This window comes from Xiphias gladius, chromosome 10, assembly GCF_016859285.1.
Source record: "Xiphias gladius isolate SHS-SW01 ecotype Sanya breed wild chromosome 10, ASM1685928v1, whole genome shotgun sequence".
NCBI classification, from domain to species: Eukaryota; Metazoa; Chordata; class Actinopteri; order Istiophoriformes; family Xiphiidae; genus Xiphias; species Xiphias gladius.
The window spans coordinates 10,335,425-10,350,553 of record NC_053409.1 but is presented as its reverse complement, the minus strand read 5'-3'; the positions used below and the strand labels follow the sequence as shown (position 1 = coordinate 10,350,553).

The window sequence follows — 15,129 nt, the reverse complement described above, 5'->3', positions numbered from 1 at the left end:
CCAGAAACTTCTATAGCCTATAGTTTTGCAGGGGTCATCCAGGAGGAGCCATGTGGGCAAGCAGCGTTTGTAAGTGAAAGCACATTGAGCTGTTCGTTTTAAGTAGAGCTGGGTGCGGAGGCCAGCGCAAAAGGGCCTCAGAGGCTTACGGGGGTTATAAGGTGCATGTTGGATGTGTGCATGTGTCTGCGGAGGCTACGCTCTACCTACTTGCGCAGGTGTGGGAAACAAATAAATACTTCGCACTAAACCATGAGGGGGAGAAAAAAAAAAAGAAAAAAAACACACAAAAATGAAAACAAGTGCCCAAAAATAGTGAATCGAAGACCAACCCAAAATTTCATCAGGCAATATAACGGCTCTCATATCTGTCATCTCGCTTTCATCAAACCCGTCCGTCCCCTATACAAATTATTCATGCCAGCAGCTAAATGTATTCAAACCATTCTGTTTACTTTATTACTCCACTTTTATTCTGCTCTTTTCCCCACATTTGTTTACAAGAATAAAAGCCTACTCTGACAGAATTATCCCTCTGCACAACAAAAATAAATCACAGCGCTTGCACACACATCATTCACATTCAAAGAGCACAGCTAAATTATAGATGGCCCCTTTCTCCCCAAATATGCATTTCATTAGCATTTCCTTCGCCTGTTGTCTTTTTTTCCCTTCTGCCCGCCTGTGTGCACGACCCACTGATGTACGTGTGTGCGCGCGCGCGTGTGTGTGTGTGTGTTTGTGTGTGTGTTTGACTACAGAACGGGAACAGACTTGCAGCAAAGCAGGACGCGTCCCCTTTCCCAAGCCTAATTTAGGATTCAATTACAATACTCTTTAAAAAGCGTCGACTTCGCAATTAATTATTTTAAGATTAGCCTGACAGTAATGGGCCTCCCACCGACGCCAGCTAGCGCAAGACTGGCCGCCTGCACCCCAGGACCCCTCTGTCTCTCCACACATATACAAACACACCTTTCTCTTTCTCTGTTTCCCCCTCACACTTTTAGTCTGCCTTCTCTCCATTTTCCTCTCCTGAGGAAACAAGAGATAAATCTTCCTCCTCCTCACCTTCATCTCCCTCGTTCTGTCCTTTCTGTTTTCTACTTCCTCTCATTGCTGCGTAAGGCTTTCTTTCTTTTCTGGTTGTTGCCCCCCCCCTTTTGTTACTTTGTGTCGTGCTCTGATCCCCTTGCAGTTGCCGCGCAATTGATACTGCTTCAGTACGGCGGGCTGCCTTTTACGAGCCACAAGGGCCTTCTCCCACATCCTACTGCGTCCCCAGGAAACACAGACGGATGAGCCCCACGACAACGTGCACACGCACGTCAACGCTTGCACTCGTACATACGGGAGCATACGCAACCGTCTGTCACCGCGGCTGCCAGGCGTAAGCGGAAAAAACGAAAAAAAAACCCAAAACACGCTGCCCTCCTCTGCCCGCTTTGATTGGAGCCAAGCGAGGCATTTTTTTTCCCTCCCCCTTCCTCTCCGCTGCTGCTGTTTTTTTTCTTTCCTTGTTTCGGAAATGGATGTCATCATCCATCCTCTTTCTCTCTCCGCTGCCAGTCAACCCCCCCACCCCACCCCCACCCCACCCCCACCCAAACGCCGCCCGCAAACCTCGGCCGAAGCCCACGGTTCTGTTTATTTAAATATTTGATATGTAAGCTGTCATAAAATAAATGTCAGAAGAGGGAAAGGGAATGGATATGCGGGGTGTGGGGAAAGAGGCCATTATGGGTAATGGTCTCTGATGTATGCCACGGCCCTTACAGCGTAACCTCCCCTCCATTCCGACCACACCATACAGACCAACCTGCACTTGACGGAGCCGAGAGACGCTGAAGCAACAGGGGAGTAGATGGAACAGGGGCATGTACAATCTGAATGTGTGTGTGTGTGTTGTGTGTCCGTGTGCACCACAAAGGCAGGGATGCAGCAGCTACACACACACACACACACACACACACACACACACAGTGACACACTTGTTCAGCTAGCGATATGGAAAATAGGCCCTCCCATGCACAATTGACTTCTAATACATTGTATACTCCTCAAACCATCCATTTACCAGGCATTGCAATTTCAGGGGCCCTGAAAGCAGCACTTTGCAAGCACTTTGCAAAATACCTTAGAAAATCTCCAGCCTTTACAAATGCTCTCTCTCTCTAACTGCCAATTCTTACATGTCTGTTAAAGTGGAAACACAGCCTTGTTCCCTGGTATATTGAACATTTCTTTATTGACTTGCCAAGATTTCCATGTTGGACACGAGACCTGGTGCTACCTACTGTTTAGACACCCTGCCGCAAATACCATTACAAACCCACACACATCTCTCCGAATGAGTGCATATGTGCAGGTCTCCCAGCTAGTGGCACCCAAAGGATTACACAGCTGTGACAATTTCACCCAAGAACTGATAAAAAAACAGGAGGTAGGCGGGCTGAATAAATCAAGTGCAGCTGCTGAGAAAGAGACAGCGAGAGAGTCAGAGAATCTCTTGGTGAACAACCTTGAATTTCTCCTTGATGCTGAGACGCTAAAATATTGAAGATCAGCACAAAAACCCCAATTAAGAAGTGAAATCATCACAAAATGTTCATTAGCGCTGATGGTATATTGGCTTGGCATTTCAGGGCCTTGTGTTCTCAGACCTTTGCCTAACAAGCTCCTTGGCCACACCAAAGGGCTGCCGGAGGGGGGAGTGACATCACATCAGGGATCAACAGTCAAAGAGAGGTGTTGCCGGCTGTTGACCTCCGTCACCTCTAAATGCTCAAAAGAACCGGATCCCCCTGTGATTTTCCCATCTGTCAGCACACAGGAATGTCTGAAAGGATACACCCCCCCAACTTTGCCTTATAATGTACATGTAACACACATACACGTCTTAAACATCCCATAAACACACACAAACCCCACCTGTAGCCTCATATTCAATTATATAAAAAAATCATGGCCCTGATTACACATATACAAACACATAATACACATCCCTGCATTAATTACATACACACACACACATCTATACTCAACCCCTACACATTTTCACATACAATCACACAACTATAACGGTTTCCCTGCCACTCGCCAAAATACACACCTCTCCATAACATCAATACACACATCAATAATCACCTCCCCTAACTCACACATAGGTGCATGTAAACATGCACACCTTCCCTAATACACACTGTTCCACGCATATATACCAAAATCTCCTCCACACACATGCCCGATGCTCCCCTCTGCCCCCTTCGGAGTCCGGGTCAGGGTGCCCTCCAGAGCGCCTCGCCCTCTCCGCTGTTAATTACCACTAATTGGCCCCGCTCGTTTTTTCCCCCTGCTATAATGGAACCATTCATCTTTACTACTTAATGAGTAGGCACTGTAGTCACCAGCCAAGGTCACCCACAACTAGCATCCAAAAGACAGAAAGAAAGAGATTTGGAAACAATTGGGGGGGGAAAAAAAGAGCCGAGACAGAGCAGTAGAGAGAGATGGAGGGGTTGTTTATGCTCTAAACTGCCAGAGAAGAAAATGTGAATTTGCAGAAGTTTCCACACATGACTCGGCTTTTTGGAATGTGGCCAATGTGTAAAAAAGTTGAGAAATGTCTGGGAGCTGTGGGAGTCTGCAGTGTCCAACGCAAACCACAACACACACAGGGAATTTCCAAAGACAGACTAATTAAAATACCCGTTATGCGAGTGAAAAGAATGAATCCCTCAAAACAATGCTGAGAGCGCAGTCTCACGCAGTCAAACCGAGCATTAAATATAAAATGTATTTTTCAAAATGCAGAAAGAGCCTGTTCTCTGGCTTATGCACACATAATTATCAAAACAATCACTGTGAGTGTAAGCACAGACTCCAGCCCCAGCGGGTGAGAGGGCAACATGTTAGCTGCCTCAACTACCATAAAACATCTAATTAACACTGAATGATTTAAATATTAGTCCAGTGGCTGCTTTGTATTCCTTTCTGTGGTGATTCCTGAAAGAACTCAAGTTACTGCTCGAAAAATTGACCTTATTACTTAAGAAAATAACACATACAACTCCCTTATTCTGCAAAATTCATCAGGGAAAAACAAAAAGAAATCGAAGTTCACAGGAGGGTCTATTTTAGTCTGATAATTCAATAAATTGTTGCCAAATCACGTACTACCCACTGAATAATAGAAGCTTTCACAGTACTCAACAAAGTGTTCGCACATGCACCCAGCAGCCAGCAGGTCGGACAAGACAACGGTGTAATGGCGAGTAATGCCGAAATCTGACAACCAGTCATCTTCCTCGGAAATATCTTTGCATCAGAGAAGTCCCAAATTGTTGCAGATCCCCCATTCAGTTTCATGCAGCGGAGCGGAAGCACAGTCACGTGCTTCTGAAGCATTGTGGCGACCAGCCTGGCACGGCAATGTTTGTAAATGGGAAAGTTGTCTATGGATTATGTTAATGTGGTATTCCACACTCCCCTCTGGCATGTGTCTGACATTACAGTAACCTTTGCATGTTTAGCTAACTGTAACTATGGATGTTCATTGAGCAGGGAGACTCACACACATGCTCGCACTTAGAAACACACAGAGACACACAGGCACAGTTGCACAGGGAGATTAACTGTGCACAGCAAACATCTGCTCTTGCGGACCACATTGATATCCTTTGGAGGAATTAACATCTTAAAGAAATAAGATATTTAAACTCCAGAATAAAGTTCACTTGGGTTGTCGATATCTAATCCAGTTCATCCAGTGTGTGTCTGAGGAGTGGCTGGAATGTAGAACATATGTCTGCATCAGAGGTGCATAATGCAAAAAATGAAAGAAAGACCGAGACTAAATATCTCGACTCCACACCCCGTGCAACACATTGCAAATGAAATTGCTAACATAACATCTTCTCCCACATACAGTCTCTCCATTGACCGGTGTCAAATATGCGTATGTGTGTGTATCACTGTGTGCATATGTCTTCTGAAGAGGATGTGGTGTGAAGTTGTTTCCTAAATTGCTGTGATAAAACTGAACTAAATGAGGCAGCGTTCAGCCAGGAGTGACCACTAGTGTCCTGCTTTTACTGGTGTCTATAAATCACCAAAACATCCACACCAGCTCTGTTCTCTCTCTCTCTCTCTCGCTCGCACACACACACACACACACACACACACACACACACACACACACACACACACACACACACACACACACACACAGAGTAAGATGTAATGGACAATTCTAAGTTTGGTAGTAAAGGAATAAGATGGGACATGTTGTGGCTGGGAAAATACATGGTTGATCAGTCAACACAAAAGACAGAGTGCACGCATAAGTGTATATTAAAGAGTGTGTGTGACAGAAAAGGACAAAGATAAAAAGGAAGGGGGACTCAGATAGAAACAGAAATGATACGGAGAAACAGCTAAAACTCATTAACAGAAACTCGGAGTGTCATCCACGTCCCATTGTTTTCCTATTTTTGTCACAGACAGTGCCTTGCTGGTGCTGTTTGGTTGTATTTTTTTTTCTTTTTTTTCTTTTTTTTTGTAGCTGAGCAAATTGTCCCACCATGCCAACGCTGATTAGGATCAGCTCAAACCAAACAGCAAGACGTGTGACTGGAGTGAACAGTCTACAGTCTGGAAACAGAGGGGAGTGCAGAGGCTTTGATGTGTAAAGTGACAAATGATGTGACGATGATGATGATGTTGATGATGATGATTTCCTCACAGACCGGTGAGAGGATGGGAGGACGGTGGCAGCATGCAGATCTTATGTGAAGTCACACACGCAAGGACTGCATGGATTACAAATAGGCCTCTATGTGAGCATGCATTTACATTTTTATCACTAATGTGACCAAAAATGCTATTAGTTGTTTTTGCTCAACGTAAGCAGAAATTCTAATAATATATAATAAAACACGGTCTTATTGAAAATATTGTGCAGCGAAAAAAATCTTCTGAATTCTTATAAATAAAAACTCCCAAGGTAATCTGCCAATTATCCTCCTCTCTTCGCTTTTGTATAGCTTAACTGTGGAACCATTAGTTCTATTATACAAAGAGGAAAGCGATGCAGAGTTTGGTTGGATCTTAAAAATGTCATGCCGTGTCTTTGAATTGGAATTAATTGCTGCAATTACAAAATTGCTCATTTCTGCAGGGACTGACCCGTTTGTTTCCCATTTCCTCTACTGCTGGCCAGAGAGGATACAAGGGATGGGAAAGCGGCAGTTACTGTAAGCAGGACAGTTTTTTAGCAGGGGCCCACAGATCTCTTCAGTATAATTTATAAATATTCCATAGGATACGTTGGCTGTCTAAATACCTCTGAACTGACTGCTGATCCCATGGGAGACCTAGCTAGCTACTGAGAGCCAGGGACAGAGAGGCAGATTAAAGAGGAGAGACTGTGTTTAAAAAGAAAACACAGACAACAAAAAGGGATGGCATCGAAAGTGAAAACGATATGTACAGAGGACCATCTGTTTAGTAAGTACATAGTTAACTGCCGTACATTTACTTAGCAAATACACAAGAAAGAAAGAAAGAAAGATCACCCCTCCTCTGGGATGGAGGAGGAGGAAGGGGTCCCTCCATTCAGCAGCTACACGTGGCTAATTAGCATATGTGAAGGTCAGGGTGGTGGCTATGGAGGGGGGGGGGTCTGGGGCTTAACCGCAGCACCCACCCCCCTGAGCTCTGGCGCCCTGCCAGCCGCACACACACACTACTCGAGTGCGGAAACCCAATATATTCGTGCGTATGTGTGTCTGTGTGTGAGGACTACAACTCATAAATACTTCTTTTTCCCCGCATCGTTCACAAGGCTGAAGCGGGGTGGGATCCAGAGGGAGAGGATTTTAACTATGCTGACATTTGCCAGAGTTCAGATACTGATTCTCTCCCTCTCTTACTCTCTCTCTCTCTCTCTCTCTCTCTGTGAACTCGGCCAAGCCCATTCCTGAGAAGTCAGCAGCCCTCCATGTGACTCACTTCAAATATCGCCTACATTTCTACATCTCTGGCCTTCCTATACTCTCTCTGTCTCTGCTCACACAGACAAGACAGCAACTGAGTCTCTAAGCAAGTACAAGTATAGTCAAATCACGACCTATTGAGATAGAAAAGACAAATGAAGATTCAATTAAATCATTGCAAAAAAGATATGCAACTAATGAATTAACACTTTCTTACAGTCAAAGTTTTTTTTTTTTCCTTTTTCTGATAAATTAAAAAGCAGGGGAAGTGCATTTGTTGAATTTATAATGATGGCATATAAAGCTATTGTGCCCATGTAGAATTTGTGATTACATGGTCGTTGTAACACTGACAAGTACTTTTCTTTGTTTTAGTGTTCAGGCTACATGAATACAGTCAGTATAAGCTGGCGTTTAAGAACAATAACAATATGCCCAATACTATTGAGTCGTTGAAGAACTTCATTTTTGCTGGTGGGTGAGTCAGTAAATAAAATTAAAATAGCATGTTTATTCAGTTTAAGTCAGCTGATACGGAGGAGAGCTAACACTCATTTTCAATTTATTTGCTATGGCATCTTTAAAGTTTTTTTGGTTTTTGATGGACACATGGCTATAAAAGAACGAAAAAGTGTTGGCAATAGTTGTTGGGTGCTGTATCCAGAACTCAACTATAGCTGCATCTGACCCTATACCAGACCTGTGATAAATCCTACAAATCCCACAATGAAAGAGGACGGCTCGGGATGGACGGTCCTCCTGAGTAAAATCCGCCACTGCTAAAATTGACTAAATAAAGTTGAGAAATGAAATTGAAAGTACAAATCAAATCCAAAAGGCCTTGGACCACCTCATCCACATGGAAAAGTCAAATTCTCCCATATGGACAATTAACTTTCTTCCCAAAATTGCTTTGGTTTTGATTTTTCTGCTCCCTCCTGACACCAATAGTTCGGATAAAACAGAGCTGGGAAACAGCTGACACCAAATCAATTCCTGCAGCCAGTAATTAAATCCTTTCTTCAGGGTGTTTACACATCAACCTTTGGCTCCAGGGGATGTTGTGAGTGCACAATGGTGCCAGGCAGAAAAATCACAATTATTTTATTAGCCAGGTAATAATACTCAAGCTTATGTCCAGTGATGCAACTGGCCAGTTTTTTTTTGGTTTTTTTTCCAATATAATTTTTTAAAATCAGAATTAAATGGTGTTTTGTGGAAACCATATGCAGACCAGGGATAACCCCGGCCTGCCAATTACCTGAGCAAGCTCTGTGTTTCATCCAAGGAAGATGAAAAACGCTGCGCGGGGTCCTTATCGGACACAACAGAGCAAATTAAAATTTCACTCTAGTGGTGCTAATCAGCACTGTGCTGGCTGGCCAAGACAGAGATGTAAACAAAACAACATAAGGAAATGACTGACGGGAGGGGGCAGAGAGCAGGAGACAGAGAGAGAGAGAGAGAGAGAGAGAGAGAGGCACGTTGCGAGAGGGGCGTGGTTGAGGTTGGATTGCTTAGTGCTGACGAAGGGGCTTTAGCCTGCTCCTGCCTGTACACACACAGACAGAGATACAGAGAGAAGAGACACACGCCCAACGACACACATTTTAAACACACACCCAAAATAAAAAGAAGCACCCAAAAAGACACGCACACCAGCGCGTCCACTTCCTAGCCAGACCCCACGAGCTCTCCGTCCGATGCAGAACATGTACCATGAATTAAATTCCAGCAGCCACAGTCAGGCCCATCACTATGCACAAGGCTCCCTGAGATAGCCGCATAATACAATGTGACATTGATGCATAGCTCCCATTATAAAGTCTTTGTTCGTATCACACTAATAATTCATAAGAGAGAAATGTAAACAGTGTGCACTGGAGAGCTCTGCGAGCAGGGATCATTTCAAGGTAAGCACATTACCAAGGATGGGATTGGGCCGAGTCTTTGATATGTAGAACTACCGGGCTTTGATTTCAATTCAAAAAAACAAACACAAAAAAAAATGGCAAAACACTGAGCATAATAGTGATAAATTAGTAGAAACTGTAGATATCCATTCATTTTTGTTTTATTAGGTCAGATTTTAAATGAGTTGCTGCTGTAATTATCCAAGCAACAATACTATTTCCAACTTCCTAAGCCCTCATTATTATCTACTAATTACTTTTATTGTTCTCTGTATTGTGTGTGTTCTGATTAGTGGATAACAGATGGATCCTTGTTACACGTATAAGATGAGACAGAAAATGCTGTTTTATTTACGCTATAAACTTAAATAAGTCATTAGGATTGCACATATGCTGTTATATTACCGCTATAGGTGCACGCGGTACATGAGGAGGGAAAAAACACACACATTGATTCAAAGCAGCTGAAGTTCAGACAAACACTCAGGCAGAAGGTCGCAAACTGAACACTGCATATTGTTCTGTTTTCCCTCAGTCAAATAGGACATGGCAATTTGAAAAACTAGGACAGTGTTATTGTGATGAGAGAGCAGATTCAACACACACCTCTAAATAACATATCTCATGTATCTCTGATGTGTGCGCACACATACACAACACACACACACACACACACACACACACACACACACACACAGTGGTGGGGCTTGTCTTCATTTTGGTGAGTGGCCAGACAAGTGAGCGTGAGGTGGGGGAGAAAGCGGTGTAAATGAGGTGCACTCGTTTCGCTCACAACTTGCTCCTGAAGAGAGGCAGTGGGGAGGGAAATTGAATTTGAAAGAGGGGAAACTGTGCCAACAGGTGACAGAGGCGTGCTCCGACCAAATGCACTCTGAAGTGAAGCGCAGTCATATCACGGGGCCAATTTGGAGGCAGTATTATGCACTACACCGCTCGCCTTTCTCGCACAGCCTGTCAGTGCACGGGAGAGCGGTGCTGCCGCTCCAAATATGAATTAAACATAGGGCTTTTGTAGCATGAATATACTGCTGCTGAAATGTTGGCAGAGTCAAAAAAAAAAACAACAAAAAACAAAAAAACAACACAGTAGCACATGCACTTACTTCTAAAGTGGAAAACTGAAAAACAAAAAAACATTTGCAGCATAAAATCTTTCATATAAGATTTGTTTAAGGGGCTGGTTTGTCGGAATAATATGAGCAGGTTAGAATAAGGCACATATAACTGTATGCTTTGACTAATGTGCCATGTGAGATTCATCAAAATGACTTTGATCCATGTATATTTAATACCCAATACACACAATCACTGATACTGTAGGTTTCTGCTGACCATCTTATCGGCCCATAATTCGCTACGATCAATACCACAACAGCCCTCCCACGCTGAAACACTCACTTCATTTCCCCGGCATACAACGCAAATTGCCTTTGATTGAAACAATGCAGGCTAATGAACTGCTTTCGTTTTGCGCGAGGCAGACCGTGCAAGCGACGCCCAACCACCTAGCCCCCCGGTCGTCCAGATGTGCCATCCGGCAGTGCGCATAATTTAGGGGCATCAAAAACGACTGGGGAATAATGCCTCTTCTGGAGAAACACTGTGGTGTTTTGGGTTCAGAGTTCTCAACTGGCAGCCCCTGGCCGCAGATCGGCACACTACTGACACTAGAAGTAATTCAGCACAGGGTTAAAGGACAACCAGGGACCCTTGAACGCCCCCCCCCAAAAAAAAACCTAGGGAAGAATAGTCGAATAATGAGCAACACTTGCTTCCTTTTCTCCACATTTAAAGCTCGAGTGCCCTCGAGCAAGGCATTCAACCCTAGTTGCTGCAGTGCCCAACAGTAAAAGTCCGCCTGAGGGGTTCGTATATAAAACTGTGGCTCCGCAAAAACGGAGTCTTTTCTTATATTTCAAAAATGTTAAAGCGCAAAGTTTTATAATACAATAACATCCTATGTAAAACCCATGATCCTATACATTCTGGATTTACATCAAGCAGAACAAAACAAAGCTGGACAGTTCCCACCATTTAACAAGTCATCCAAGACCTTAACTCAACATGGAAAGACATGGTGTATTTTTCACTGAGGGCTGACACTGCAGTGTTTCTCCGTGTCTGTTCTGTGTGGAAAATCATGAGGATAATTATCAGGAGCGGCCTAAATCTTCATAAAACTTCAATTATTGCGTTGGACGGCCTCCAAGTCTGGAGTATTCCCCTAAGATGCCAATGCAGCATCACAACAGCGCCGTGGCCAAAGATCCCTGCAAGAATCCTCCTTTTTTTTTTCTCTCTCTCTAAGTGCAGTCTCCCCAGCGGGGCCACGGGGAGCCAATCAGATGGCAGACTGGGTGTCAACTGCGAGCCAGGAGTGCGGAGAGCTTTTAGCCACTTTACCTCCACTATTCGAATTCCGAAACAGAGCTGCATGGGAGATAAGCGAGGCGCGCAGAGGCGCTCCGGCTCGACACGGAGCGCGCCGGGGGGCGACGCGGGGTCGCCGCACGGGCCGCGGCGTCCCGCCTCTCCAACCGGCGAATAAAGTCGGTCGGACTGGAAGTGTCACGGAACGCCGGCGTTCCTCGCGACCGTGTCGTGCGCGTTTCCGATCGGAATATTTGACTTTGTTCGACGAGCGCCCTCGAGTACAGCACGTCGCGTAAACTGGGCGTTTCGCAACGTGTCTGACACCACGTCGGCAGAGAGGTGAATCTGCCCGACACGACTTGTTTTTTTGTTTGTTTGTTTTTTGAAATCTCCTAATACCACAAAATGAAACAACACGGAGAACACACAGCTGGAACGTGAACTTTTGAAATGTGACAGAAACACACCCTCTGCTGCAGCCTTTGAATCATTTTAGGCTGATTCGAATCGCCTCATCAGCGATGCCGCTTTTCTAGAACCAAATGTGGGGGTTTCTCCCCTTCTTCTGTCACACCAAAGCTCATGCCGGGCGAATGTTTGACACGTTTACATAAGTCACAATTAGGAACAAGTGACGGCTTTTCCTCCTCGATATAAATAACCCATGTTATTTTCGTATAATTCACTTACAAACTTCAGCACATACTGTACCTTGTTTGAGGCACGCAGATTGTATTTGTGGTCGACACACACACACACACACACACACACACACACACACACACACACACACACACACACACCTGGTAATTATGAGTGACAGACAGTGGCTGGGAAACTCAAGTTCACCGATGCACACCTAAGCGCCTTGCTGAAGTTCCCAAAACTCACCTGCGTCCTGCCGAGGCCTTGTCCTCCGTTGCCTGGGCTCATTGAATGAGGGTGGTTTCTCTGCTGCCCCCCCCAGCCGTGAGCCGAGGCGGCTCCGTACTGGGGGCCCACGTCTTTCCCCAGGCCCATACCGGCTTGCTGCTGCGCCGTGGGGCCGCTGTAGTCTTGATAGGCACCGCCGTAGCCCCGCATCATCGGGCTGGGGGACGTCAGCAGCTGGTTGAGGGTCGGGGTTGCCCCCGAGGGATGCTGCTGCTGCTGCTGCTGCTGCTGCTGCTGAGTTTGCACCGGAAACCTCTGGAAGCCACCCGAGCCGGCTCCCAGGGGAGACTTGCCGTGGCTTGTTGAGGAGTTGCTGCCCATCATCATGTTCCCAGGTTGCCGGCATCCAGAGGGGGCCATCATCCCGTAGGCCGCGCCGCCGTAGCCCGCCCGGTACGCCGGGTACTGGTTGTACTGGCTGTTGTGGAACCCTGCTTCGTGGGAGTTCTCCATGCTGTTATGCGCCGAGGAGCGCGTTATCCCCATCCCACTGCTTTGCTGCTGCTGTCCGCCATGTTGCTCATAACAGGGCCTTGGAGTGTAATAGTTGTTATTAAACTCAGAGTTGTTGCTAGTTGGCCCTAAGTTAGAGTGTTCATACCTGGTGCTAGTCATCCTCTCGGCGGGTTTACAGGTGAGGTCCCCCTCACCTTTCGCTGGCATGTGCTGCTGCTGCGGCTCCCCCTGGCTCCCCAACAGGTTCTCTTTGCCACCGTGGTGTTGGTGATCCATACCTCTGTCCCCACGGGGCCCCTGGCCGTTGTTATTGGCGGTGTTATTACTTTGGATCTGTCGCTGCTGATGTGACGCAAACTGGCCGAATTGCGGCGGCGGCGGCGGCGGCTGCTGCTGCTGCTGCTGCGGCAGCGGTTGGGACTGAGGGGGATCTCCGCTCCCCACACATTTCAGCTTGTGGTTCGCGATCAAACCCGTCTCCATCGAGGAAGTGGTTGAATTAGTCGACGCCGAGGCGGACGTAAGGTTATTCCCATCCTTGTCGTGGCCGTCCGGAGCGTTGTGAGTCGTGGAAGTTGAATGGACCATGTTGAGCTCGTTTCGGCGGTGATGGTCTACATTATTCAGAGTCCCATCTCCGGCACCCAGCATCGGTCCAGTTCGCTGTATGGTCCCTCCTCCTCCGCCTCCTCCGGATTTACCCGAATTGAGCTCCGGACCCAAACCACTGGATAATTTCTTATTTTTGTTATTAGTTCTGGTCGGAGCCGATGCCACTTGCGCAGCCATGGTCACTCCAACATCTCAGCGCGCAGTGACAGCAAGCCCCGACCAGCCTTGCACACAGAAATTAATACAAGAGGGGAAGAAAAAAACGCAAGCTGGGAGGTGAAAAATATAATCAGTGGAAAAGCAAGCTTTGTTCTAGCGCTGGTGTGGCTGTGGTGGCGGTGAAACGGTGCGTCAGTGAGGCTTCATGTTGAAAGTTTCTCTGCCAGGTTTAAACGAAACTTTTTTGCCTTCCCCCCTCCGCCTCTCCTCCATCCCGGTTCTCGGTAATATGTTGCAGCGTCTCCCGGAGCCCTTGTGGCCCAGCATGGCATGAGAGAGAGCGGGCTCTACCAGCTTATCCACCTCCAGGGCTCCGGCGCGCCTCACATGGAAAATCCGGACTGGAGTAGCGAGTCATTACGCACGCTGCATTTTGTTTCTGGTTTTTTTTTTTTTTTTTTTTACGATGCTTTGCCGGTTGATTTTACAATAAAAAAGGATACACTGATATGGCAGTATTTTAACATGACATACATTTCCTTATTTCACTATAATATCAAGGTTTCGTTCAATACTTGCATGCCCGACGCTCAAGGAATGACTCCTTCGCTTGAGTTTAAGGTGCACACTTTATTTTTAAACACTCAACGACCGGATCAATCGTGCATTTCCTTATTACGCACGGACGCTACTCCTGCGCTCCGCAAAAAAAAATCTTCAAATAAACGCAGCAGAAGCTGTTGACTTTGCCCGAGCGAGCTTCTAAGCAATTATCCAGATCTGATTTTCCCTCTCCCCACCATCTCTGTCCCTCGGCTCAAGCCAGTTCTCTGCAGCTGACAGGAGTTGGACACGCAACCCCAAGCTGTGCGCAATAATGTTGCTATCGAAATAAGAACGTAATCACACTTTATAGCAGCTGTAATGTTGTAATATCTATACCACAGGAGTTCATCCACTACCAATCACTTCTTTTCAGACAGAAAAAGAATAATGTTCCACTTCAACATAGAAGCATAGCAATCCTGTAATAAGAGGAAAATCATGGGAATATCTCAAAGTATAAACTATATAATATTTCTCAAACTATTTGGTTTGGTAGATAAAAATGACCATTCGGTACGATTAGGTCAGTATAAACTCATTGCAAGTCTCCATAGGAATGTAATATGAATATTAAAGCAATTCTTCATTAGGGTCTTAAAAGGCTACATTTTTTAATTTCCTCCCTTCCATTTACTTTGTCAGTGACAAACTTGTCTGAAGTGATAATGACAATGAAATGGGGGAAAAAAAAGGAAAGAAAAAAAAAAAAAAAAATCAACCCCAGGCTGCAGTGTAGGAACACACAAAACCAAAGTCTACAAGATATGCTCTCCCATCAGCGGTATTCAAACATGAATGTAAAATAGTGCTTAGTAAAGAAGCCGGGGTGTCTGTTGGGACTTGAATGAGCAGAGGGTCCGCTTTGATGAGATCAGATGCATTTGATCAACAGAAGGAGCTGCGGATGAAAGAAGGGTGGAAGGGTGGAGGGGTGGGAAGAGAAGCATTTGGGGATGAGAGTTGTGCTGAGGATGGCCATGGTAATGATGATGACGACTGGCGGTGGGAACACGTGAGGAAGATGATGCTGATGATGCCAGTGGAGGAGGCAATGATGGCTA

At 45.7% G+C, this 15,129-nt stretch overlaps 1 protein-coding gene across 1 annotated transcript in view; it reads right to left on the bottom strand.

The window, feature by feature from the left end:
- Positions 1-13,772, bottom strand: part of LOC120795643 (AT-rich interactive domain-containing protein 1B-like) — a 174,582-nt gene extending 160,810 nt beyond the window's left edge. Inside the window, exon 1 of the mRNA XM_040137714.1 lies at positions 12,194-13,772. Within this exon, the coding sequence (XP_039993648.1) occupies positions 12,194-13,480 (1,287 nt within the window). The 5' untranslated portion in view covers positions 13,481-13,772. The remainder of the gene's footprint in view (positions 1-12,193) is intronic.
- Positions 13,773-15,129: the final 1,357 nt, after the last annotated feature.